General features: G+C 38.8%; 1 protein-coding gene across 4 annotated transcripts in view; it reads right to left on the bottom strand.

The window, feature by feature from the left end:
- Positions 1-27718, bottom strand: part of ATL2 (atlastin GTPase 2) — a 70030-nt gene that overhangs the window by 20061 nt on the left and 22251 nt on the right. For 3 of the 4 annotated variants that reach the window (XM_068985391.1, XM_068985382.1, XM_068985376.1), the window contains exon 2: positions 18635-18879. In XM_068985391.1, the coding sequence (XP_068841492.1) occupies positions 18635-18879 (245 nt within the window). Of the gene's footprint in view, positions 1-12603; positions 12689-18634; positions 18880-27718 lie in introns of all 4 variants that reach the window. The other variant, XM_068985399.1, reaches the window with a different exon arrangement.

Here is a 27718-nt window from a genome sequence, read left to right as displayed (position 1 = left end):
CAATGAACGTTCAGGGTTGATTTCCTTTAGGATTGACTGGTTTGACTCCTTGCTCTTCAAGGGACTCTCAAGAGTCTTCTCCATCACCACAGTTCGAAAGCATCAATTCTTCAGTGCTCAACTGCAGACTGCCAGGTTCCTCTGTCCATGTAATTCTCCAGGCAAGATTACCATTTCCCCTCTAGGGTATCTTCCCAACCCAGGGATCAAACCTGGGTCTCCCACACTACCGGCAGGTCCTTTACTGTTTGAGCCACCACAGCTTTGACTATATGGACCTTTGTCGGCAAAGTGATGTCTCTGTTTTTAATACGCTGTCTAGGTTTGTCATAGCTTTCCTTCCAAGGAGCAAGCATCTTTTAATTTCATGGCTGCAACTACCATCTGCAGTGATTTTGGAGCCTGAGAAAATAAAGTCTGTCAATATTTCCACTTTTTCCCCATCTATTTGCCATGAAGTGATGGGACTGGATGCCATGATTTACTTTTTTGAATGCTGAGTTTTAAGCCAGCTTTTTTACTCTTCTCTTTCACCCTCATCAAGAGGCTCTTTAGTTCCTCTTAGCTTTCTGCCATTAGAGTGATATCATCTGCATATCTGAAGTTGTTGATATTTCTCCTGGCAATCTAGATTCCAGCTTGTGTGCTTCCTTCAGCCCGCATTTCTCATGATGCACTCTGAATAGAAATAAGCAAGGTGACAATATACAGCCTTGACATATTCCTTCCCTAATTCTGAACTGGTCCATTATTCCACATCCAGTTCTAACTGTTGTTTCTTGACCTGTACACGGGTTTCTCAGGAGGCAGGTAAAGGGGTCTGGTAGTCCCATCTCGTTAAGAATTTTCCACAGCTTGTTGTGATCCACAGTCAAAGGCGTTAGCGTAGTCAATGAAGCAGAAGTACTAAATTTATCAGTCAATAAAAGAATGAGAAAAAAGGTAAATCAGAGAACCTAGCTAATTAAAACCAGTTAAGTTTTGACATTTCAAAACATGAAATTAAGAAGTCTTGTTATTTCTCTAACATACTGAACACTGGTATATTTAATAAGTCATTCAACAAATATTTATTCAACCCCTACTGTGTGCCAGCCACTGTTCTAGATTCAAGGGACAGAGCAGTGAAAAAGAACAAATATCTCTGCCCTCAGGAGCATGCTAATGAATTTGAGAAGGAGCCTCGCTCATAACAGATACTGTCTGCTGTCATAAGTTAGCAGAAGCAAACTTAAGACCTTGAAAAACAGTAACCTGATACCATTTATTAATACAGGTACAAAAACTAAAAATTTCAAAAATTATCTTAATCCTCCAGTTAAAAAAAAAAAAAGCTTACTGAATAAGTCCCAGTTGCAAAAGACATCTCAGCTGGAAAGACCTGAACTTTGAATGTAGTCAAATATTATAGTGAATAAACACAAATCCTTGCCAAAAAGACTCACCAATATAATATAATTATCAACAATAAAGAACCCCTACCTGCTCTAAACAATAAGAAACAAATTCTTATTTCACCATAGGAAAGATAAAGATAACATTCTCTAGCAACAAAGTGAAACAAAATCTAGGTTAATCTGCACACTGAGCTGGTGGTCCAGCCAGGTCTCCTAACTTCAACAACGGGCAGGCCAGAAGACAAAGGTGCACTGAGAAGCCTAACAACTCAACACAGCTATAAGGAAAATGGACAGAAGGATGAAATTAAAGATCCAAGTAGCTGTACAACAAAATGGCAGATCCTTCCAAGCTATGCAGCATTCCTCATAAAAACATAACAGATAAAAATCTTAATCTGTATAAACTAGTACCTAACTTAGGAGGTAGGTTATTAACAGCAAACACCCAAACGATAGAATAAGCTAATATTAACATTCTGACCACCAAGCATAACTTAAAGAGTTTTCATTTGAATACGTAAGACTACTCTGCAAGTCCTAGAGCAAATTAAGAAACATTAGACTTTGAAAACAACTTTATAACTGTCTAACATCTTACCCATCTCCTCATCCAACTCTTCCCTTTTGGGGCTGGACAGACAGACAGCATAATGACTGACCTAAGTCACAAGCTCAGTCAAAGGACAACTATATCAACTTAGCTACACGCCAAAGAAGAATAAGTTTAAATAATCTTTTTTTCTTATGATTCTGGTTAAACGATGACCTTGACCTGGAAGACACGCTTAGTAAAATAAGCCAGATACAAAATAACAAAATTGTATGATTATACTTACATGAAATATCTAGAGTAGTTAAACTCATAGAGACAGAAAGTGGAAAAGCAGTTATCAGGGGCTGGAGGAAAGAGTTTATTGTGTACAGATCTTCAGTCTGGGAAAATGAAACAGTTCTGGTGATGACTGCACAATAATATGAACAGTCTTAATGCCATTAAATTGTACACTTACAAGTGACTAAAAAGGGAAATTGTTATGCATTTTTTAACCACAATTTTTCAAGTGTACTTAAGTGCTACTAGAACAGGAAAGGGAAAACACTTCTAGTTTGGTGTTGAGACCTGATTTTATAGCCTTCCACTGGACTTCTGGTCTCAGTGCTCCCATGTATAAAGCTAATGTAAAAAAGCGGATCAGCCTCACAACAAGAAAAAAGCTCAACATGAAAATCAATGACCTTTCTTTCTTTGATCAGAGAATCAGGGTCACAGGGAAAATTGCACACTGAACTCTGGAGAGAGACCAATGCAAAGAATTGCAAGCCGAAAGTCAGTTTACCTGAAGCAGAAACTCCTAGGGCAAACTGAAGAAACACTTAAATTAATATGGACAAACTGGTGGAAGCTAAAGGAAACTAGCTTGAGACCTAAGAGCTCCTGTGGAGGTTCATTTTTACCACAAGAAGTTCCCTGAGGTTCTCTCTGTTTGTTTTGAACCTACCACATGGTTTGTGGAATCTTAGTTCCTCAACCAGGGATTGAACCCAAGCCATGGCAGTGAAAGCACTGAGCCCCAAAGAACTGGACCACCAGGGAATTCCCTGCAACCATTTTCAAACACACACGGGGCAAGTAAGCCCTGAGAGCAGTCCCCACTAACAAAGGCCAGCCCTTCAAGGCAAACTACCTGATCAGAGCTTTATCTAACTCTGGGAAAGTCCAATTCATCAACTCCAGTTCCCTTTAGCCTTCCTCTTTCAAGCAAAGGGAGAAAAAAAATTTCTGAAGGTCACAGCCCAGTGACTCAGGTCCACTTACAAAACTGAGATTTAATAATAAAATGATAAAGCTCTCCTCACACACACATTACCACCACAACAATCAATGGATTACAACTGACACAGCGGCAAGACACAGATTCTATTTAAGGAGTTCTTAGGGAAACCCAAGGACAATGGAGGAGGGGAGAGAATATTGAAGTCTATGGGATCTAAAGCAGCAAACATTAAACACATCTCCGAGCTAGAACTAGATTAACATAAAATTTCATAGTAAAAGCTTAACTCTCAGTTCCGATTTTCTGATAGTTCATGTCTGATAAGTAAAGTTCAGTTCAGTCGCTCAGTCGTGTCCGACTCTGCGACCCCATGAATCGCAGCACGCCAGGCCTCCCTGTCCATCACCAACTCCTGGAGTTCACTCGGATTCATGTCCATTGAGTCAGTGATGCCATCCAGCCATCTCATCCTCTGTCGTCTCCTTCTCCTCCTGCCCCCAATCCCTCCCAGCATCACAGTCTTTTCCAGTGAGTCAACTCATCGCATGAGGTGGCCAAAATACTGGAGTTTCAGCTTTAGCATCATTCCTTCCCAAGAAATCCCAGGGCTCATCTCCTTCAGAATGGACTGGTTGGATCTCCTTGCAGTCCAAGGGACTCTCAAGAGTCTTCTCCAACACCACAGTTCAAAAGCATCAATTCTTCGGCGCTCAGCCTTCTTCACAGTCCAACTCTCACATCCATACATGACCACTGGAAAAACCATGGCCTTGACTAGACAGACCTTAGTCGGCAAAGTAATGTCTCTGCTTTTCAATATGCTATCTAGGTTGGTCATAACTTTTCTTCCAAGGAGTAAGCGTCTTTTAATTTCATGGCTGCAGCCACCATCTGCACTGATTTTGGAGCCCCAAAAAATAAAGTCTGACGCTGTTTCCTATTTCCCATGAAGTGATGGGACCAGATGCCATGATCTTCGTTTTCTGAATGTTGAGCTTTAAGGCAACTTTTTCACTCTCCTCTTTCACTTTCAAGAGGCTTTTTAGCTCCTCTTTACTTTCTGCCATAAGGGTGGTGTCATCTGCATAGCTGAGGTTATTGATATTTCTCCTGGCAATCTTGATTCCAGCTTGTGTTTCTTCCAGTCCAGCGTTTCTCATGATGTACTCTGCATAGAAGTTAAAGAAGCAGGGTGACAATATACAGCCTTGATGTACTCCTTTTCATATCTGGAACCATTCTGTTGTTCCATGTCCAGTTCTAACTGTTGCTTCCTGACTTGCATACAGATTTCTCAAGAGGCAGGTCAGGTGGTCTGGTATTCCCATCTCTTTCAGAATTTTCCACAGTTTATTGTGATCCACACAGTCAAAGGCTTTGGCATAGTCAATAAAGCAGAAATAGATGTTCTTCTGGAACTCTCTTGCTTTTTTGATGATCTAGCAGATGTTGGCAATTTGATCTCTGGTTCCTTTGCCTTTTCTAAAATCAGCTTGAACATCAGGAAGTTCACGGTTCACATATTGCTGAAGCCTGGCTTCCTCATCAAAAGGTGAGGAAAAACAGACTGATGAGTCAAAGCAACCAAAAGAATCAAACTCAGGTATGATGTAGATTTTGAAATATTAGACAGGAAATTTAAAGTAATAAGGTAAATATCATAAAAGTTCTAATTTTAAAAAGTGGAAACCATGCAAAAACAAGTAATATAAGCAGAGAGATGGAAACTCAGCAGAGAGATGGAAACTCTAAGAAAGAATCAAAAGAAAATGTTAGATAGAAAAAATACTATTATAGAAATAAAGAATACCTTTAATATACCTGGGCTTTCCTTGTAGCTCAGCTGGTAAAGAATCCGCTTGCAATGCAGAGACCTGGGTTCAATCTCTGGGTTGGGAAGACCCGCTGGAGAAGGGAAAAGTTCCCCCTCCAGTATTCTGGCCTGGAGAATTCCATGGACTGTATAGTTCCTGGGGTCCTAAAGAGCTGGACACCACTGAATGACTTTCACTTTTAATATACTTATCCACAGACTGGACACATCAACAAAAGAATCAGTGAACACAAACATGTATCAACAAAAACTTCCCAAACTGAAATGCATAGACAAAAAAGGATAAGAATAACAGAAGAGACTATTCAAGAACTGTGGGACAATTATAAAAAGGTATAAATAGTTATGGCTTCCCTGGTGGCGCAGTGGTAAAGAATCTGCTTGCAAGCAGGAGACATGGGTTCAATCAATATACAGGAAGGTATACTGGAGGAGGAGATGGCAACCCACTCCAGGATTCTTGCCTGGAAAAGCCTATGGACAGGGGAGCCTGGTGGGCTATAGTTATAGTCCATGGGGTCATAAAGAGTCGGACATGACTGAGTGACTAAACCAGTAAATAGGTATAACGGGAATACCAGAAGGAGAAGGGGAAAAAGCATAAAAGAAACATCAGAAGTAACCAATTCAGTTCAGTCGCTCAGTCATATCTGACTCTGCCACCATGGACTGCAGCACACCAGGCTTCCCTGCCTATTACCAACTTCTGGAGCTTGCTCAAACTCATCTCCATCGAGTCGGTGATGCCATCCAACCATCTCACCCTCTTGTCAGCCCCTTCTCCTGCCTTCAATCTTTCCCAGCATCAGGGTCTTTTCAAATGAGTCAGTTCTTCACATCAGGTGGCCAAAGTACTGAAGTTTCAGCTTCAACATCAGACCTTCCAATGAATATTCAGGACTGATTTCCTTTAGGATGGACTGGTTGAATCTTCTTGCAGTCCAAGGGACTCTCAAGAATCTTCTCCAACACCACAGTTCCAAAGCATCAATTCTTCGGTGCTCAGCTTTCTTTATAGTCCAACTCTCATATCCACACATGACTACTGGAAAAACCATAGCTTGACTAGATAGACCTTTGTCAGGAAAGTAGTATCTCTGCCTTTTAGTATGCTGTCTAGGTTGGTCATAACTTTTCTTCCAAGGAGCAAATGTCTTTAATTTCATGGTAATAATGGCTGAGAATCTTCTAAAATTAATGACAAATACTAAAGAACAGATCTAAGACAATCAGATAACACCAAGGCATATCACAGCCTAACTGCAAAATGACAAAAACTAAAAGGAAATCCCAAAAGAAAACAAAGACAAAAACACCTATATCTATGGAGGATCAAAGAACGATAAGAATCACTTGGACTTCTAGTCTGAAACCATACCAACAGGAAGAAAATGGAATGAAATATGTAAAGTGTTAAAAGAAAAAAGCCACCAACCTAAAATTCTGTATCCAGTAAAGTTATCCTATAAAAGTGAAGGAGAAATAAATTCTTCCTCAGATAAAAAATGAAGGATGTTGTCACCAGTACACCTGCCTTGTAAGAAATGTTAAAAGTTCTTCACAAAGAAAGAAAATAATAACGCTGGAAACTCAGACACATATATAAAAGAATATCACAGAAAGAAAATCTTTTATTCTTCCCTTAATTCATCTAATAGACAGCAGCATGTCCAAAGTTCTAATTGCAACAATGTATTAGGTGATTATGGTACATACAGAGAGGAAATTAGCAACATAAGGTATAGCAGGGAGGCACTGGGAATACTCTGTCATAAGGTACCTGTAGTACCCATAAAGCAGTATAGTAATATTCTAAAAGCAAACTTAGATCAGTTGTAAATGTATATTGCAAACTCCAGGCAATTAGATTATTTTAATGTTTAAATAAATAGATACACTAAGAAAGAACAGAATGTGGAATCACATAAAATAGTGAATTAAAGCTAAAGAAGGCAGAAAAGAGAATAAAAAAGAACCAACAAGTATCAATAATCACTTCAGACATGCATGACTGAAATAAACCAGTTAAATGAAAGAAACTGTCATTGGATTAAAAATAAATCCAACTATTTGCTCTCCACAAAAAAAACCAGTTTAGACACAAAGAAAAGGAATGGAGAAAGATACACAATGCTGCTACTGCTAAGTCGCTTCAGTCGTGTCCAACTCTGTGCGACCCCATAGACAGCAGCCCACCAGGCTCTCCCGTCCCTGGGATTCTCCAGGCAAGAACACTGGAGTGGCTTGCCATTTCCTTCTCCAATGCACGCTAACACTAATCAAATAAAAGCTAGAGTAGCTATACTAATTTCAGACAGAGCTGACTTTAAGACAAGGAAATTATCATTATAAAGAGCAGTAATACATAATGATAAAAGGAGTCATTTCTCCAGAAAAACTTGACAATTTTCAATGTGCTTAATAAGAAAGCATCAAAAGATATGAGGCAAAAACTGAATTCCAAGGAGAAACAAGAAAATCCGCTATTACACTTGGAGACGTCAACACCCCTCAATCAGTAACTGACAGATTCGGAAGACAAACTATCAGTTCCCTGACAGTACAGTTGCTAAAGAATCCGCCTGCAATGCAAGAGACCCTGGTTCGATTCCTGGGTGGGGAAGACCCACTGGAGAAGGAACAGGCTACCCACTCCAGTATTCTTGGGCTTCCTTTGTGGCTCAGCTGGTGAAGAATCCACCTGCCATGTGGGAGACCTGGGTTCGATGACTGCACTGGGAAGATCCCCTGCAGAAAGGAAAGCCTACCCACTCCAGTACTCTGGCCTGGAGAATTCCATGGACTCTACAGTCCATGGCTGCGAAGAGTCGGACATGGCTGAGCGACTTTCCCTTTCAAGGATACAGCTGAACTAAACAGCACCAACATTCAAGCAGATCTAACTGACCTTACAGAATCCTTCATCCAATAATGGACTACACATTCCTCTCAGTCTCAGACAGAACATTTCCCAAAACAACCCTGAACAGATCATACAAAGCATGCTATCAGACCACAAATGAATTAAACTAGAGACCAATAATGTAAACATAGCTGGAAAACCCCACAATAGTAGAAGTTTACACAGCACACTTCTAAATAACACATGGGTCAAAAAAAATCCCAACAGAAAATTTTAAGTATTTTGAACTAAATGAAAATGAGAAAAACAACTTATGAAAACAGGTGAAATGCAGTGACAGCAATGATTAGAAAAGAATTTATAGAACTGGGTGCACATATTAGGAAAGAGATCCAAAACCAAAACTAGAATAATAATTTTTAACCTAAAGAAGCAGAATAAAATTACAGCAGAAACCTTAATAACACTGAACACAAGAAAAAAGGATATCAAGACAACAGGAAAAAAAAAATCAAACCAAAGCTGGTCCTTTAAAAGATCAATAAAATTGTTTTCAGAGAGAAAAGATAAAAATATCAGAAATTAGAGGAGTCAAAACTACTAATTTCATGGACTTTAGAAAGATAATAAAAGAATATTAAGAACAATTCTATGCCCACAATTTTGATAACTGACTTGAAGTGGACTGATAATTTGTAAGAAATAACCTACCAAACTCACATGAGGAAAAAAATACATCATCTGAATAGGTCTGTATCTACTAATGAAATTTAATCAACAATTAATAATCTTCAAAGAAGAATGAACTAAGTTCAGACAGCTTCTCTGTTAAGTTCTTCCAAACATTTAAGGAAGAAATGATGCTGGTTCTCTCTAAACTTTTCCAAGACATAGAAGCAGAGGGAATACTTCCTAATTCATTCTATGAGGCCAGTGCTATCTTAATATCAAAACCAAATGAAGACATTTAAAAAAAAGAAAACTAAAGACCAATATATTTCAGGAATATAGATGTAACAATACTCAACAAAATACTAGAAAATTGAATCCAACAATGTATAAAAAAAATTATATACCACAACTAAGTGGACTATTCTAGGGATGCAAGGCTAACTCAACATTCAAAAAATTAATGATCCATTTCATTGAAAATGTGAGAAAGTTCCAGAAAAACATCTATTTCTGCTGTACTGACTATGCCAAAGCCTCTGACTGTGTGGATTACAACAAACTGTGGAAAATTCATAAAAGAGATAGGAATACCAGACCACCCGACCTGCCACCTGAGAAATCTGTATGCAGGTCAAGAAGCAACAGTTAGAACTAGACATGGAACAACAGACAGGTTTCAAATTGGGAAATAAGTATATCAAGGCGGTATATTGTCACTCTGCTTATTTAACTTATGTGCAGAGAACATCATGAGAAATGCTGGACTGGATGAAGCACAGCTGGAATCAAGATTGCCAGAAGAAATATCAGTAACTTCAGATACACAGATGATATCACCCTTATGGCAGAAAGTGAAAAAGAACTAAAGAGCCTCTTGATGAAAGTGAAAAAGGAGAGTGAAAAAGTTGCCTTAATACTCAACATTCAGAAAACTAAGATCATGGCATCTGGTCCCAACCACTTCATGGCAAACAGATGGGGAAACAATGGAAACAGTGTCAGACTTTATTTTGGGGGGCTCCAAAATCACTGCAGATGGTGACTTGCAGCCATGAAATTAAAAGACGTCTGCTCCTTGGAAGAAAAGTCATGACCAATCTAGACAGCATATTAAAAAGCCGAGATAGTACTTTGCCAACAAAGGTCCATCTAGTCAAGGCTATGGTTTTTCCAGTAGTCATGTATGGATGTGAGAGTTGGACTATAAAGAAAGCTGAGCACCGAAGAATTGATGCTTTAGAACTGTGGCATTGGAGAAGACTCTTGAGAGTCCCTTGGACTGCAAGGAGATCCAACCAGTCCGTCGTAAAGGAAAGCAGTCCTGAATATTCACTGGAAGGACTGATGCTGAAGCTGAAGCTCCAATACTTTCCCACCTGATGCAAAGAACTGACTCATTTGAAAAGACCCTGATGTTGGGAATGATTGAAGGCAGGAGAAGGGCCCGACAGAGGATGAGATGGTTAATGGCATCACCAACTCGATGGACATGAGTTTCAGTAGGCTCTGGGAGTTGGTGACGGATAGGGAAGCCTCACATGCTGCAGTCCAGGGGTCACAAACAGTCAGACACAACTGAGAGACTGAACTGATCAAATCAACAGACTAAAGAAAAACCATATGATCGTATGAATAGATGCAGAAAAGGCATCTGACAAAATCCAACATCCATTCATGATTTAAAAAGCAAACAAAAACTGTCTTAGCACACTAGAAAGAGAGAACTTCCTGAACCTAACAATATCTCTAAAACAATTCACACACAGTGGTGAAAAGCTAAGTGTTTCTCCCTAAAGGTTAGGAAAGCAAGAAGAAGACATGCTCTTATCACCTGTATTCATCATTGTACTGGAGATTCTAGCCAGGACAATCAGCCAAGAAAAAGAGATAAGAGGTACTCAGATTGGAAGGGAAAAAGGAAAACTATATTTACAGATGACATGGTCTTATATATATATATAGAAAACATTTTAAAAGTCCACTAAAAAGCTATTTGAATGAATAAATGAGTTAAACAAGATTTCAGGATAAAAGATCAACATAAAAATATCAATTGTATACTTACAACGAACAACCTGAAAATGAAATTAAGAAAACAATTCTATTTGTAACATCATCAAATGAGGAGTAAATTTAACAAAAGTATAAAAAATACAAACTACAAAACATTTTACCCCCCAAGCTGGATTTATTTATTTAAAGATAACCCACATAAATGGAAAAACATGCCATGTTCAAAGATCAAAGTGCTTAATATTCAGACAACATTACCCAAACTAATCTTTTAGATTCAATACAATCACCAAAAGAATCCCAACTAACCTCCCACAGAAAATGACAGACTAAGTCCAAAATACATACTGAATTGCAAGGGACCTAGAACAACCTTGAGAAAAGAAAAATGAAAAAATAAGAGAACTCATTTCCTGTTTTGAAAACTTACTATAAAGCAACAGTAATCAAGACATTCTAGTACTGGCTTAGAATAGACCAACACAATAGAATTGAGAGTGCAGAAATAGTCACATGTCTATGACCAACTAATTGTCAACAAGGGTGCCAAGAGCATTCAATGGGGAGATAGCCTTTCCAACAAATGGTGCTGGGACAACTGGATAAGCACATCCAAAAGAATGAAGCTGAACCCTTATATCATACCATTATCATTCATTATTACATATTAATGTACTATATACATAATTAGTAAAAATATGTTAAATTAACATATTGATAATTATAGGATCAGTCATAAGCCAAAGGTGGAGACAACCCACTAACAATGAATGGATAAAGAAAATGAGGTGTATTTATACAACAGAATATTATTCATTCTTAAGAAGGAACGAAGCACCAGTAATACTAGAGCATGTAAACAAACATTTAAAACATTATGCTAAGTGAAAGAAACAAATCACAAAAGACAACATATTATATGACTTCATTTATATGTATGCCCAGAATAGGCAGAATCAGAGAGACAGAAAATAAGATTATAGCTCCTCAGGGCAAGAGGCTGGGAGAAGAGGTTATAGGGGATAGGTGGGTTAACAGCTTAAAAAGTACAGGGCTTCATATTTTTCATTCTGAGGTGATAAAAATGTTCTAAAATTTATTGTGATGATTATACAACTGTGAATATACTAAAATCATGGGACTGTGTATTACAGGTTTCAAGTAGATGAAATTATATATTATATGCGAATCATACTTCAATAAAGCTGTTAAAAGAAAAACAAAGTATCAAATACACTTAGTACACGAACTTAACAAGAGACTCCCAGTCATACAAAACCCAGCCTATAACAAACACTACAGAAGTCTAAGAGGAAAAAGAATGGTCCACTGGCAGTTCTGTTAAATGTCCATATACTACTGCAACGTGGCATAAATCCTATTATTTTAACTTGCTTCTTGACAAAAGGATTACAGTGAACATTCCCTAAAGCTTCTATAGAAAATACATCCTATTAACTATAGAAAGAAACATGGCAAGAAAAAAAATGTTTTAAAGAGTGAGAAAAAAGAAATCTTGAACTAGAACTCACTGAGTCAAACATCGAAACTGTCCCGGGGGAATAGGGGAATGAAGCAGGGAGTTCATCACTTAAAAATTTCTTTCTCCTCCAAAAAAAGTTAGTATTAAGGAACTTAAATTCTATAAAACTGTTTTAACTCCCCAAATGTTTTAAAGCTGGTGTTTGAGTAATCAGTGCTTATGTGTAACAGTATATTACTTGAGATATTCTTCAAAAAAATGACCTCATAAAGTCAATTATTTTAGAGAAAGTAAATTTTCACTTTCAAGAACAAATACTTTGGAATAGAAAAAGGTCTACTGGAAAAAATAATTAATGCTCTCTCAAGTACAAAACTGAAATAAATGATAACATAGGTATAACACTTGATATCACCAAACAAGCAGTACATACATTTGGGGCTTAAAACTAGAAGGTATTTCAAAGGCTGACAGATGACTGAACATTTTCAGGGAATAGATTCAGAAATGCAACCAAGAAAGGCCCTCCTAAAACATGGCAATAAGGACTTTGAACAACGTACTGTAGCCTCCTTCACGTCATCTGATTCCTCTGGCTTTGACAACATCTGATGAAGCCTTCTAAGTGAAATTACACTAATTTTAAATCTGCATATGAAAGAACAGAAATATACAATTCAGAAATCAAGGGAAAATCTAATATACTAACAGAAAGAAAGTAGTCAATAGTCCACATAACCTCTATACCCAACTCTTTAGTGTATTTTCAGCAGACAAAATAAGCCCACCAATTTTTATTTTTCCTTACTGAATCTTAAAACTCTGACCAAGTTCTGCCTGCTTCTTACAGAAGCAAAAATAGTAACAATATCAAATTTTCAATTTCAGCAGTTTGTTACATAAGTTATATTCAGTGTATCACTTGGAATAGGTGAAATATTCAAAAGCAAATTCAGTTAAAGCAATAATTAAATGAATAAGCTAAACTTTTACATTAAATCTGGCAATTTTATGAGCATATGAACCTGAACAAAGTGATGCCTTAAAATTTTTAAAATGCACATCTATCAGAATGGCTAAATGACAGTATTGTTTTATAAAATGTAAAGGAACTGTAAGTCTTTACACATCGCTGATGGGAGTACAAAATTGGTAAAACCACTACTGAAAAAATTTTGATCCTAACATTCCTACTCCTGGGTATAAACTCAACAGAAATAAGTGCTTACATCACCAAGACTTTTATAAGAACATTCATTATAGCTTAATCCATAACAAACAAAAAATACAAACAACCCATAAGTCTGTCAATTCAGTTCAGTTGCTCAGTCGTGTCCAACTCTTCGCAACCCCATGGACTGCAGCATGCCAGGACCCCCTGTTCATCACCAACTTCCGGAGTTTACCCAAACTCATGTCCATCGAGTCGGTGATGCCATCCAACCGTTTCATCCTCTGTCATCCCCTTTTCCTCCCGCCCCCAATCCTTCCCAGCATCAGGGTCTTTTCAAATGAGTCAACTCTTTGCATGAGGTGGCCAAAATACTGGAGCTTCAGCTTCAACATCAGTCCTTCCAATGAACACTCAGGACTGATCTCCTTTAGGATGGACTGGTGAGATCTCCTTGCAGTCCAAGGGACTCTCAAGAGTCTTCTCCAACACCACAGTTCTAAAGCATCAATTCTTCGGCACTCAGCTTTCTTTATAGTCCAACTCGCACATCCATATGTGATTACTGGGAAAACCTTAGCCTTTACTAGATGGACCTTTGTTAGCAAAGTAATGTCTCTGCTTTTTAATATGCTGTCTAGGTTGGTCATAACTTTCCTTCCAAGGAGTAAGCGTCTCTCAATTTCATGGCTGCAGTCACCATCTGCAGTGATTTTGGAGCCCCCCCCAAAATTAAAGTCTGCCACTGTTTCCATTGTTTCCCCATCTATTTGCCATGAAGTGATGGGACCAGATGCCATGATCTTAGTTTTCTGAATGTTGAGTTTTAAGCCAACTATTTCACTCTCCTCTTTGACTTTCATCAAGAGGCTCTTTAGTTCTTCGATTTCTTCCATAAGAGAGGTGTCATCTGCATATCTGAGGTTACTGATATTTCTCCCGGCAATCTTGATTTCAGCTTGGGCTTCATCCAGCCCGGCGTTTCTCATGATGTATTCTGCGTGTAAGTTAAATAAGCAGGGTGACAAAATACAGCCTTGAAGTACTCCTTTCCTGATTCAGAACCAGTCTGTTGTTCCACATCCAGTTCTAACTGCTGCTTCCTGATCTGCATACAGATTACTCCAGAGGCAGGTCAGGTGGTCTGGTATTCCACCTCTTTCAGAATTTTCCACAGTTTATTGTGATTCACATAGTCAAAGGCTTTGGCATAGTCAATAAAGCAGAAACAGATGTTTTTCTGGAACTCTCTTGCTTTTTCAATGATCCAGCGGATGGCAATTTGATCTCTGGGTCCTCTGCCTTTTTTAAAACCAGCTTGAATTTCTGGAAGTTCACACTTCACATATTGCTGAAGCCTGGCTTGGAGAAATTTGAGCATTACTTTACTAGCGTGTGAGATGAGTGCAATTGTGCGGTAGTTTGAGCATTCTTTGGCATTGCCTTTCTTTGGGATTGGAATGAAAACTGACCTTTGCCAGGCCTATGGTATCTTCATCCAATGAAATACCACTCAGCAATTAAAAAAGCAATTACTGATACATGCAACAACATGAATCTCTTAGACTTAATATTAAGTGAAAGAAACCAGACACGAGTGCACACTTTATGATTACATTTATATGAAATTCAAAAGTAGACAAAACTGATTGATGGCAATTTAAGTCAGAACAGCAGTGGCTCCTGAGAGCTGGAAATAGTAGTAACTAGGAGAAAGAACAAGAGAGCCTTCTGGAGTGCTGAAAGTGCTGCTTTTCTTTATCTGAGAGGCAGTGGTCACAAAAGTATAACAATAAAAATTTACTGGCTGTACTAAGGCTTACCTACTTTGCTATATTTAACTCACACCACAAAATAAAAATAATAATAAAGTGACCCTAGGAAGAAACTTATAAAAGCATTATTCTTCCTCTAAATACATTTCTTTTTTAGAAAGCACAAGAAACCAAGTTTTTTTTTTCATAGATTAACATTTCCAAGTCTTAATCTCAGATATTACTAGCCTTAGAGAAAAAAGTGAAACCAAGTTCAACATCCCATATACTGATCCTGATATAGTCGTGCTTTTGGCAAATTATATGTAGTAGCACATATAATCCTTAAAGATAGTTGCTACTCTTGATCTCTGGAAGAAGTTCTGGGAGCAGCTCTTAAAATGGAAAAGAATAAAAACTATAGATAAGTCCCCTTAAAGTGCCACTAGAAATTATGATATAAACAGAGTCAAAACTCATACTTATTAGGCACAGATACCAGTGGGCACCAAGAAAAGTTATCAGGCATGTACTCCTGTCAGTCTACTTCAATTTCTCAAGTAAACAATGAAAAGTAAACACTTAAAAAAGAACAACTGAGTGTAAGTATATAAATGGACCAAACATCATCTTACATAATAGTTTCTAGAATAAAGGCTCTGGCGTCCAATGGCCTGCCTTGGAATCCCGGCTGTGCCACTTACTCTGAGTTTCATTCTTCAACTCCAGGCTGAAATGCTAACACAACTCCAAAGCGTTACTGTGAATACTGAGATAATACCTGCTAAATGCTTAGGAATCAGAATACCCAGAAATCAGTAAAGATTCAAAAACTGTTACGTGAGAAGATAACATGTGCCTCCTCATAGAAGAAAGTATCATCTATGAAATGCTCTTGCCAAAAAGTCAAATCTGAGTCTGATCTAGGTTCAACTAACAATTTACAGGAAATTCACAAAACAAAAGAACAAGAAAACTGCACCAATGGGGTAAAATCAGCAAACCCAGAATGGGAAACTCTGTAAGACCAACAATCAAATTTTTTAACAAATAAGTTTACCAAGAAAAAGAAATGGAAGAAAATCTTAAAAGAATTAAAATCACTTTTTGCTAAAAATTATTAAGTACATGGGCATTCACTGTCTACTTTTATACATTAAAAATTGCTCACAAAAGTTTTTTAAAAAATAAGGAATGATTAAAAATAAATTTAAAAAATAAGAAATATTTTAAAAGGGAAGCAATTCTATAAAGGATTAAGAATCCTTATCTAAAACAGCTCCCATTACTTAGTGTTCAATATATCCCCCAAATTAAGTTTTACTAATTTAATTCTACATTACATTTCTACCTTCCTCAACTGATTCTTGAAATTGCAATCACTTTCATATGATCACTTGATCAACATTTTTCTAGCAATTCCTACTGACAACAGAGTAATCTACTTTTTGGAAACACGTGAAGCAAAAATCAGCTTATTAAAACCTATTAGGATTATCCACTGACAATTAAATGGATTGAAAAAATGTATAATTATATAATGGAATATCAAAGTAACAAAAACAATGGACTATCACAGATGCAAAAACATGGGTAGTTCACAGATATGTTAATGAAATAAACCAAACATAAACCCATATCTTATGATTTCATTCATGTGAAGTTCAAAAACAGACAAAATCAGCTTGGGGTGAGAGTTCAGAATAGTGGTTACCTTTGAAGATATTAGCTGAGAAGGCTACAACAATATGTAAGGTTCTACACTGTCTATTAGTTCAGAAATAACAAATATGACACATGTGTGGGCTGCTACTCCCCCTCTGAACAGCCACTACTAACTGATCAGAGATCAAATAAGAAATTGCACCTAAGGTGAAACTTGCTAGGCAAGTGATCTAAGTTTCCTTCCCCTTCTAACATTCTATCTGTCACCTACTTGGAATCAAACACACTTGCAGTGAACAGCGCAGACACAGACAGATACAATATACACAAGCTAACTTAAGTTAGAGCCTCAAAATACAGAAATTCATCATCTTTAAATGTAGTCTTTTTTTCTTTTTTTTTAAAGAATAAGTCATTATAGATTTCTCTATTTCAGGTGTAAAATTCTGGAAAATAATCAAGTTTAAGTGGAAAAACTTTACTGTATCTTTCTCAACTCCCAATTTCTGCAAAATAGTGTTCTTTAACATGAACTATATCCTTGATCCTCAGGTGTACTTAAGTATGCCTGCAGAGATTCCTACAAAAATAATACTGAAAAACTTCCTGGAAAATCAACTAGAAATGTTTGCCTTATTACTTAATCTCAAGGTACATACACAGCCAGTTACAGATTTTACACAGAATTCTTAAAGATGTACACCACGAGAGATGTTTAGACAATTACATAATTCTAAGTGTTACTTCCAGCACCTTCATGTGGCCTTCTGAACATTTAAAGCCTCTTCCTATAAAGCCGTTCCCCCTAAGTGTTCCACTCCAAAATTTCAATTCCTCCTTCTTGGTTCCTATCAAACTCTTATTCCCTCAGCCCAACTTTCAACTATTAGAAAAATATTCTGACTCAAGTCAGGGGGGAATTTTTTTTTTTTTTTTTGCTCTTTTTCCAGAGGAGAAAGTCGAAGTCAGGGAAAGGGAAGGAAATTAACAATTGTCTGGAAAATAACAATTGTTCAAAAAGTGAAAACAGAAAGGGTGATTCATTAGTCAAAACAGAAAATAAGTGCTTACTATGGGACAGAGGATGAGATGGCTGGATGGCATCACTGACTCGATGGACGCGAGTCTGAGTGAACTCTGGGAGTTGGTGATGGACAGGGAGGCCTGGCGTGCTGCGATTCATGGGGTCGCAAAGAGTAGGGCATGACTGAGCGACTGAACTGATCTGATGGGCCAATTACAGCGCCAGGCACGAGAGAGATGGTAATCAAGATAAGGCCACTCCTAACAGAGGTTACACCAGCCAGGAAAAATAAGTAACTAAAGTAGTGTCAATGTAACACATGACCTGAGCCATACAGTCATAACATAGTCTTAGAAATCATGGAAGGCTTCCAATGAAAAGATAAGCCAACAATACAGCAACATCTGAGAGATAATATGACGTAGTCAAGGAACTGCAAAATCTACAGAGGCAAGGAATGAGGCTCAGAGATCATGGAAGGCCATGGAAGTCACTTTAAGGAACTGAATCTTACCTCAAAAAGAAAAATTCTCTAAAGGAGACTTATTTGAGGAGCGTAAGTATACCTTTTCAGAAGTATACCTTTCTCAGCCTACTTCACCCATTACTGCAAAGGTGATCAAGAAGAGGAAGGTGTGAGGAAATAGAAAAAGGAGAGACTGAACAATACTCAGGAAATTTAAAGTATACTCAGACATTCTGAGTTAGAGTTACAGTGCTTGGAACACACTGAACACAGGTGCTCAATCATATGCTTCAATATGTACTACCTGCAAAGAGGAATTATGGAGATAGGAGATGAAGAAGAATCAAGAGCTCAAACAAACTTACATTACTGTCTTAACTGAGACGTCTTATCAAGAACTATATCTTTTGAAACTAAAGATACAGCTCTTACTGCTTTTTATCTATTATTTTTAAACAAGACTGGTTGGTAATTTTTGCTTTTAACTTGGTTCAATTTAAAAGACACTATTCACCTTGTTATACATATATCTAAGCATGAAGTCCAGTAGAAATGATTTCCCTTTACGAAAAGCTCCTGCCACGGAAACCACTACTATGTTCAGATCTCGTATGTGCTCCTGTAGTAGGATCTGCTCCAGAGCTGCTTCATCCAGCTCAAAGTTATGGTCGTCTTCATGTGCAAGGACAATCTGTACTGGACATGGTTTCTTCATAACCTCATCAGAGTTTACTAGGCCATCATCTTCATAATTCTCACCTAGAGTTAAAGAAGAGAGAAGACAGGTTACTTTAATTCCTGCATTCTAAACTTCTTCCTAAAGGACCACAACTAAAGCAAAATTTCAAATAACTTCTTCCCCATTATAGGTCACTTGGAAATAGTTACAAAAGAGATGCTCAAATACATACTGAACGTCTCACTCCCTCTATAATATCAGATAGGACCAAGAATACCAATCACTTTCCTACTATATATACAGATAAGCAGCAATACTAAATATGGCTCAATTAAGTCTTAACAGCTAAATGTGAGCAGCACTGTTCTTGAACACTGTATTCATCCATAAACAACTTCTGCTACTGGATGCACACAGAAACTATCAATTTCACCTGATAATTCAGATTCCATTCTTCCTCCCAGACTCACTTAGAGATAATTTCAAATTTACAAAGACTAAAATACATATATATATTTATTTATGTGTGTGAATATATATAAACATATACATATATATATATATATATATAATTGTTAAGATCCTAAAAAGTTTTCCAAAATGGCACATGATAAAGCTAATGGGTCCTAATTTAATAAAAGTTACCTAAAAGAATAGCCTTCCTTATTAGAACAGAGCACATGATTAATGTTTCAGTGGAAGACACAAAGAAACAAGAAGGACAATTAGTGAGGGACAGAGTTTCATTTGCCTCTAGGACCCTTTCTCACCAAACACCATAGACAGCCCTTCAAAATTATATAACTCCTAAGAAACAGCTAGCTCAGTTGGTAAAGAATCTGCCTGCAATGCAGGAGACCCCAGTTCAATTCGCAGGTTGGGAAGATCCCCTGGAGAAGGGAAAGGCTACCCACTCCAGCATTCTGGCCTGGAGAATTCCACGTACTGTATAGCCCATGGGGTTGCAAAGAGTCGGACACAACTGAGCGACTTTCACTAAGAAACAGCTACATAAACTCTTTTGTTCACCCAGCACACAACAAGAAGTTAACCTTTGCAGAAGAACTTTACTGAATAGTGATGAAAAAATAACAACAGGATATGTAACAGAAGAGAGAATTTTCTAAAGTTTAGGTTTCTATTTTGTTTTTTTTAAACCCACCAAATAGCTAGTTTCGGCTTCCCTGGTGGCTCAGTGGTAAAGAACCTGCCTGCCAATGCAGGAGACGCAGGTTAAATCTCTGCATTGGGAAGATCATCTGGTAAAGGAAATGGCAACCCACTCCAGTATTCCTGCCTGGGAAACCCCATGGACCATGGAGCCTGGTGGGCTACAGTTCATGGGGTCACAAAAGAGTTGGACATAACTTAGTGACTAAACAACAAACAGCTAGTTTCAGAGGCTATGTACAATAATACCTTGTCTGCCTTTCTTCCCTATCAACTGCTTGATCCCACTAGCACACTCCTGGGGGATCTTATCCTTTCCCACCTCAGTGTCTTTAAGGGACTCTCCCCCTTGAGCTTGTCTACTAAGTGCCAGTTTCCAGTCTAAGGAAATATATGGCATCTACTACGTTCAACCCAGTCACAGCCTCTCCTCTCAGAGGAGACGACAGCCAGTCCACTGAGGAGTGGCACATTATTAGTGTGCCAGTATCAGTCCACAAAGACACTATTCTCAGAGCAAAGATACACACCTACATTAATGAATTTTTAGTCTCTTTACAAAAAGAAACATCTAGCTTATGCGATTTCCAAAGACTATTAGAGACTTTGGGCTTCCCAGGTGGCAAAGAGATAAAGAACCCACCTGCCAATGCAGGTTCAATCACTGGGTGGGAAGATCCCCTGGAGGGGGAAATGGCAACTCACTCCAGTATTCTTGCCTGAAATATTCCACGGACAGGGGAGCCTGGCGGGCTACAGTCCATGGAGTAGGAGTTGGACACGATGGGGCGACTGAGTATGCATGCACTTTAGAGCCTTTACCTTCACTTATGAGGCACACTGAATTGTACAAAGTAAAAGCAACACTATTTCAAAAGGTGCTGCCAACAGTAACAATACAAAGACCAAGCAATTTCAAAGAATTAGGGTGGCATTAGTGGTAAAGAATTTGCCTGCCAATACAGGAGACATAAGAGATGCAGGTTCAATACCTAAGTCAGGAAGATCCCCTGGAGGAGGGCATGGCAACCCACTCCAGTATTCCTGCCTGGAGAATCTCACAGACAGAGGAGCCTGGGGGGCTACAGTCCATGGGGTCGCAAAGAATCAAACACGACTGAAGTGACTTAGCGCGCGCACACACACACACACACACACACACACACACACACGAAGACCAAGCAATTTCAAAGAATTTTAGAAAGTAAAAGGAAGCAATATTTAATTAAAGAGGATATTACCACTGCTTGTTTCAATGCTATAAAGATATAGCCAGGTATGCTATCTAAATGCACGAAAAAGTAAACTTCCCAGGAAAAGTCGAACACAGTTAAATTCCAATTTAATGTATCATTAGGTGAGTCTAGATATTTACCACACAGTATGCAAACTGTGATTAAAACCTTCCAAGCCTAATTAGTAGTTAAGAATGAACCAGGAAGCAAAACTGTCTAGATACGTCTTTTAACTTCCCTGCGCCTGTCTTCTCATCTGTAACATGGGGATAGTCACAGCACCGACCTATTAAGTCATCAGGATTCAATGAGTTGAAATATGCTTAATACATAGGAAGCATTATATGTGCTTGTCATAGGTGACAGTAAATGGCTCAGGGGTAAAGAATCCGCCTGCCAGTGCAGGAGACACAAGAGATGACAGTTGGATCCTTTAGTCTGGAAGATCCCCTGGAGAAAGGAAATGGCAACTCACTCCAGTATTCTTGCCTGGAAAACTCCCATGGACAGAGGAGCCTGACAAGATACACCCAGAGGGATGCAGACAGTCAGACATGACTGAGCACACACTGCACTGTAATTTCACAATAATCAGTCCCATAGGAGAAGCTTTTATTTGCAACCTTAGAATGGTAAGTCTCTACAGTCACCTTTAATTGACCAGTGTCGCTATGTAACAACATCACCATCTACCCATTTGCAGGTACACACGTGAGGCCTGTCCATGATACATTTCTCCCTTTCCATACCCCTAAATCTAACCAAGGTCTTAAATCTGTCTTCACTCAAAATCTCTACTGATACCATCCTTATTCTCATCACCACCATCTGTCAGGGAAATTAAATAGTCTTGTTTAGGCTTCAGAGACAAAGCAGAGTAGGCCTCTGACCTGGCTTCTAAACTGCCTGGACACTGCCTGGTCTGCAAGTGACCGGGAGTGCCTGCCTGCTCTGAGTGCAAGACTTGCAGATAAAAGGGGGGAAGAGTTTTGAGATGGCTGAGCCCCAGAAGGGGGCCTGGCCAACCAAGCCTCAGGCTGAACAACATTCCCAGTTTTACAAGACAAAACAAAGACCATTAACAGGAAACTAGGCTTGCAATTTGGTCACAGATTGATTATGCTATCAGTTTGCATCCTGGGATTACAAATGGGAACCCTGTACTGCAATCTTTGATGTCTCACCCACGGAGTGGATGCCTGGGACCTTTTCCCAATTGGGACTCCAGATGTGCTGTGTCACGAGACTTTCTAGCGTTGTTTACGTCTGGATGTTGGTCAAACCCAATTAGGTGATGTATCCTCTGCTCTATTTCCCTTTTCTTTTAATGTTAGTATATTCTTTTAATGTTAGCAACCTAGATAGCATATTGAAAAGCAGAGATATTACTTCGCCAACAAAGGTCCGTCTAGTCAAGGCTATGGTTTTTCCAACAGTCATGTATGGATGTGAGAGTTGGACTGTGAGGAAAGCTGAGCGCCAAAGAATTGATGCTTCTGAACTGTGGTGTTGGAGAAGACTCTTGAGAGTCCCTTGGACTGCAAGGAGATCCAACCAGTCCATTCTGAAGGAGACTGGCCCTGGGATTTCTTTGGAAGGAATGATGCTGAAGCTGAAACTCCAATATTTTGGCCACCTCATGAGAAGAGCTGACTCATTAGAAAAGACCCTGATGCTGGGAGGGATTGGGGGCAGGAGGAGAAGGGGATGACGGGATGAGATGGCTGGATGGCATCACCGACTTGATGGACGTGAGTGTGAGTGAACTCCGGGTGTTGGTGATGGACAGGGAGACCTGGCATGCTGTGATTCATGGGGTCGCAAAGAGTCGGACACGACTGAATGACTGAACTGAACTGAATGTTAGCTAGATAATTCTCTGATAAATATTTTATTATTTATTCATATATAATAAGTGGCTTATTTTAACAAATCCTTTAAACCTGAGACAAAAGTGAAAGCAAAAACACCATCCTAGCTCACTTAAAGTGGAACCAAACTGGTCTCCCTTCTTGCCCCCTCCTCCAATCTAATCCTCACAGAGTAGCAACTACTAATAATATTAAATGCACATGTGATTAAGTTACTCTCGTTAAAATCACTGTTACATGTAAAGTAAAATAAAGTAAAAATAAAAATTAAAAAAAAAAAAGAGAGAGAGAGGCTCTCTGTCCAAAAAAAAAGAAAGAAAATGTTTGATATTTTTTAGAGGGGTAATGACTTGATTTTAGAAAACAAAATTTTATACACAGAATGGTTAATTTAATAAAACTGATAAAATACAAAAATTTAATTAAAATTTTTAAAAAATCACTGTTAGAGAGGACTAACAGCTAAAATCGTACACGTGCCTCATAAAATCCTGTTCAGTTCAATTCAGTTCAGTCGCTCAGTCATGAATGACTCTTTGTCACCCCAAAGGCTGCAGCATGCCAGGCTTCCCTGTCCACCACCAACTCCTGGAGCTTGCTCAAACTCATGTCCAATGAGTCGGTGATGCCATCTAACCATCTCATCCTCTGTCCGTCCCTTCTCCTGCCTTCAGTCTTTCCCAGCATCACAACCTTTTCTACTGAGTCAGTTCTTTGCATCAGGTGGCCAAAGTATTGGAGCTTCAGCTTCAGCATCAGTCCTTCCAATAAATATTCAGGACTGATTTCCTTTAGAATGGACTGGTTTGATCTCCTTGCAGTCCAAGGAGCTCGTAAGTGTCTTTTCCAACACCACAGTTCAAAGCATCAGTTCTTTGGCGGTCAGCTTTCTTTATGGTAACTAAGAGGTTAAAGCGTCTGCCTGCAATGCGGGAGACCTGGGTTCCATCCCTGGGTTGGGAAGATCCCCTGGAGAAGGAAATGGCAATCCACTCCAGTATTCTTGCCTGGAGAATCCCATGGATGGAGGAGCTTGGTGGGCTACAGTCCACGGGGTCTCAAAGAGTCGGACACAACTGAGCAACTTCACTTTCACTTTTCTTTATGGTCCAGTTCTCACATCCATACGTGATTACTGGAAAAACCATAGCTTTTGACTAGATGGACCTTTGTCATAAAACCCTGTACTCACTGCCAAATCTCTCCTGCCCCATTTGGTGCTATTTTCCCCTCTGTAAACTACAGATAGACAAGCTAGCCTTTCTAGGAGTCTTATGCCACTAAACTTTTTCTAGACTCATATTTCACCATGCTATTCCTCTGTATGGAATACTCTTTCCCATGTTGTTCCCCTAATTAATTCCTTAAGCCTCAGTTTAAACGTCATTGCCTCATGAGTATCTTCTCCCAAGGTTCCTAGTCTTCCTACACGCCCCCAAATTTTATCCACCCATCATTTGAATATTTATGTAAGTGCTTATTTATTATATGTCCCCCCTAGATTACCAACCCTTGCTTAACACTCTCAATTAGCTTCCCACTGTAACCGGAAAATGGGGGGCGGGGGGGGAATCTTCTAAGTTCCTGGTCACAGCCTCCACAGTTCTGGGCAATCTAGCCCTCCTGCTGTTCCTTGAATAGGCCAAACCTGTTCCCCACCTTAAAATCTTTGTCTTTATTCTTCCCTGTCTGGAAAGCTCTGTCCTTGGAAATTCAAGTGGCTTGCTTTTCCATCGTTTAGGTGTCACTGCAAATGTTATCTCTTCCATGCGGCTTTCACTGTCTAAATTACAGATCCTACCCATCACTTTAACACAACAGGGTTTTTCTCCCCAGAGCCTTTTTCAGTATTTAAAAATGACCTTTTTTCATTCATTGACATGTGTCCATCATAGCTCCTCCTTCTGCATAGAAGGTGCAGGCCACCAAAAAAAGGATCCTAATCACCCTGTTGACTACTCTTACTCTTAGCGTTTGAAAACCGCCTAGCACCTAGCAAGTGTTTAATAAATATTTCTTGAATGAATGAAACGTACATATTTTACTCAGGAGTTTTACACATGCCTCTTCCCACCCATTTTATAAGCAAATTTAACAATCATATAATTAGTTTGGGGAAATACTTCTAGCAACTCAAGAGTAGTATATTCATCACAAAAATCACAAATAAAAGGATGAAGACCTAACAAATAATACATTTTAATTAAAAAGACCCTGGAGTAGGAAATGGCAACCCACTCCAGTACTCTTGCCTGGAAAATTCCATGGACAGGGACGCCTGGTGGCCTACAGCCCATGGGACCACAAAGAGCCAAACACAACTGACCACATACTCATGTGCACAACTGAAAGGAACTCAAAACCAGTAAGTGCTAAAATATCACAATGACCAAATTTGGAGATTGCTGATTTTGTTAAAACCAACAAGTAGTCTTATCTTTAATGTAAAGAAAACATTAGTTGGTTTCTTAAAAATAAAAACAAAAACTAACCATTTGGCAGGAAATCTTTGTTAAGTTGAAATTTCACCTAAACTAGTTGACTACAGTAGCCTGTTTTCCCTTAATGTCACGGATAAAGATAGATACTACAGACACACAGGCAGCATATTTGTCACTATTTCTGTCAACAGACGTCTAAACGGAAATGTCACCAATACTGCAAAGGTACTCTGGAGCACAGCACCATGGCTCAGCTGACTTCACTCCCACCACACCTGCTCTACCAAGTTTGGACTAAAGACAGGCAAAGTATTTCAGTCATCAAATAGTGATATAGGACATTGAGGAAAAAAATTAAGAATTACATGCAAATTTATTTAGAATACCTGTAAATATTAATAGTGATCACCTACAACTGGAAGTCTTTTTAAATGTAGCATTACTTGAGATTTTAAACTGAAGTTAAATTCTATGCAGAGAATACTGATTTCATTTCCACTTTTCAATACTAAGAGATTGCTGGGAAAGTAGGTTTCAGCCCGCCAATATAGTTTACCTAATATACTTAACCTATTTGCTACAAATACTTAACCTATTGCTACAAAGCCTACAAAAGAAAAAAAAAAGACAATAGCTTTGTTTAAAAACAAAAGTCAGTATTTACCAAGGGTTGGAGAAAACAGAGATGAGTAGGTGGAGCACAGAAGAATTTCAGGGCTATGAAACTGTTGCTGCTACTGCTAAGTCACTTCAGTCGTGTCCAACTCTGTGTGACCCCATAGCAGGCAGCCACCACACTCCCCCGTCCCTGGGATTCTCCAGGCAACAACACTGGAGTGGGTTGCCATTTCCTTCTCCAATGTATGAAAGTGGAAAGTGAAAGGTGAAGTCGCTCAGTCGTGTCTGACTCTTGGCGACCCCATGGACTGCAGCCTACCAGGCTCCTCCATCCATGGGATTTTCCAGGCAACATACTGGAGTGGGTGCCGTTGCCTTCTCCGATGAAACTGTTAGGTAGGTAGAATAGAGAAAAGGAGTCCAAAATGGCGGTGGCTAAAAGACAAGGAAGGGAAAAGCCCGAAAAAATAGAACAAAAGAAGATCCAAGGATCGGAGTGAGGACCTCAGGTAAAATAAACAACACTCCTGGCTGGCCCAATTTACACAGGACAGGCCCAGGGAGAGATAAACATATAAAAAAAGGAGCCAAAGCCAGCTCTCTCTCTCTCCCCCCCACGCTGGGATGCTCTTCTCCTCATGTCTTTGGATCAACATACTCTCACACCTCGAAGATGGATTTTCCTGCTATCTTCTAAATAAAATAGAGCTGTAACACTGGGCTGTAACACTGATTTGTCTAAGAGCTATAACAGGGTCCATTCGAGACCTGAGAGCTGTAACACGGTCTATCCAAGACCTGAGAGCTGTGACACGCCGAGGGGGCTTTAATGTCCGTCACTCCAAATCTCTGTTGTGATGAGACAAAGAACCGAGGAACATACACGCGAGTGACAAAACTAATGTTAGAGATATGTCATACATTTGCCAAAACCCACAGAATATACAACTCCCAAAGTGAAACCTACTGTAAACTCTGGACTTTGGATGATAATAATGTGTCAGTGAAAGTTCGCTGACTGTAACAAATATACCACTCTGGGGTGGGATGTTGGTAGGGTTGTAGGTGTGTGAGGAAGCGGGGGGGCCCCAACACTCTCCTTTGTGCTCTATTTTGCTGTGAACCGTTTTAAACGGCTTTAAAACGTAAAAGTCAATTATTAAAAAAAGACACCTATCATTTTGCCTTTTTTTTGGCCGTTGAATCATACTTTATCTTATATTTGCCAAATTTATGCATTCAGTACATATTCCAATTGGAAAAGTGACACTTCAGGACTGACCTAAGTACATTTGAAAACTTCAAGCTTAATTAGAAGCTCTGACAATAAAAGGTGCTGTAAATCTACACTACAATAAAATGCTACTAGCATTAGATTTCATCAACCCAAAACTAAACTTGTAGAAAGAGAACCAAGTAACAAGTATTTCACTTTTCAGAAGCAATGAAAGTATATTTTAAGTTATTATTCACATTCCAAATAAAAACTTAAAACAAATTTTTATGGAAAGTGGCCTGGATTCAGTGCAGTTAGTCTATTTACAAAAATAAGTTATTCAACAAAAGCAAAGTGATATTTTGGTG

This window comes from Capricornis sumatraensis, chromosome 1, assembly GCF_032405125.1.
Source record: "Capricornis sumatraensis isolate serow.1 chromosome 1, serow.2, whole genome shotgun sequence".
Lineage (NCBI taxonomy): Eukaryota > Metazoa > Chordata > Mammalia > Artiodactyla > Bovidae > Capricornis > Capricornis sumatraensis.
Note: the sequence above shows the minus strand (reverse complement) of the source record. Positions and strands in the feature narration are given on the sequence as shown.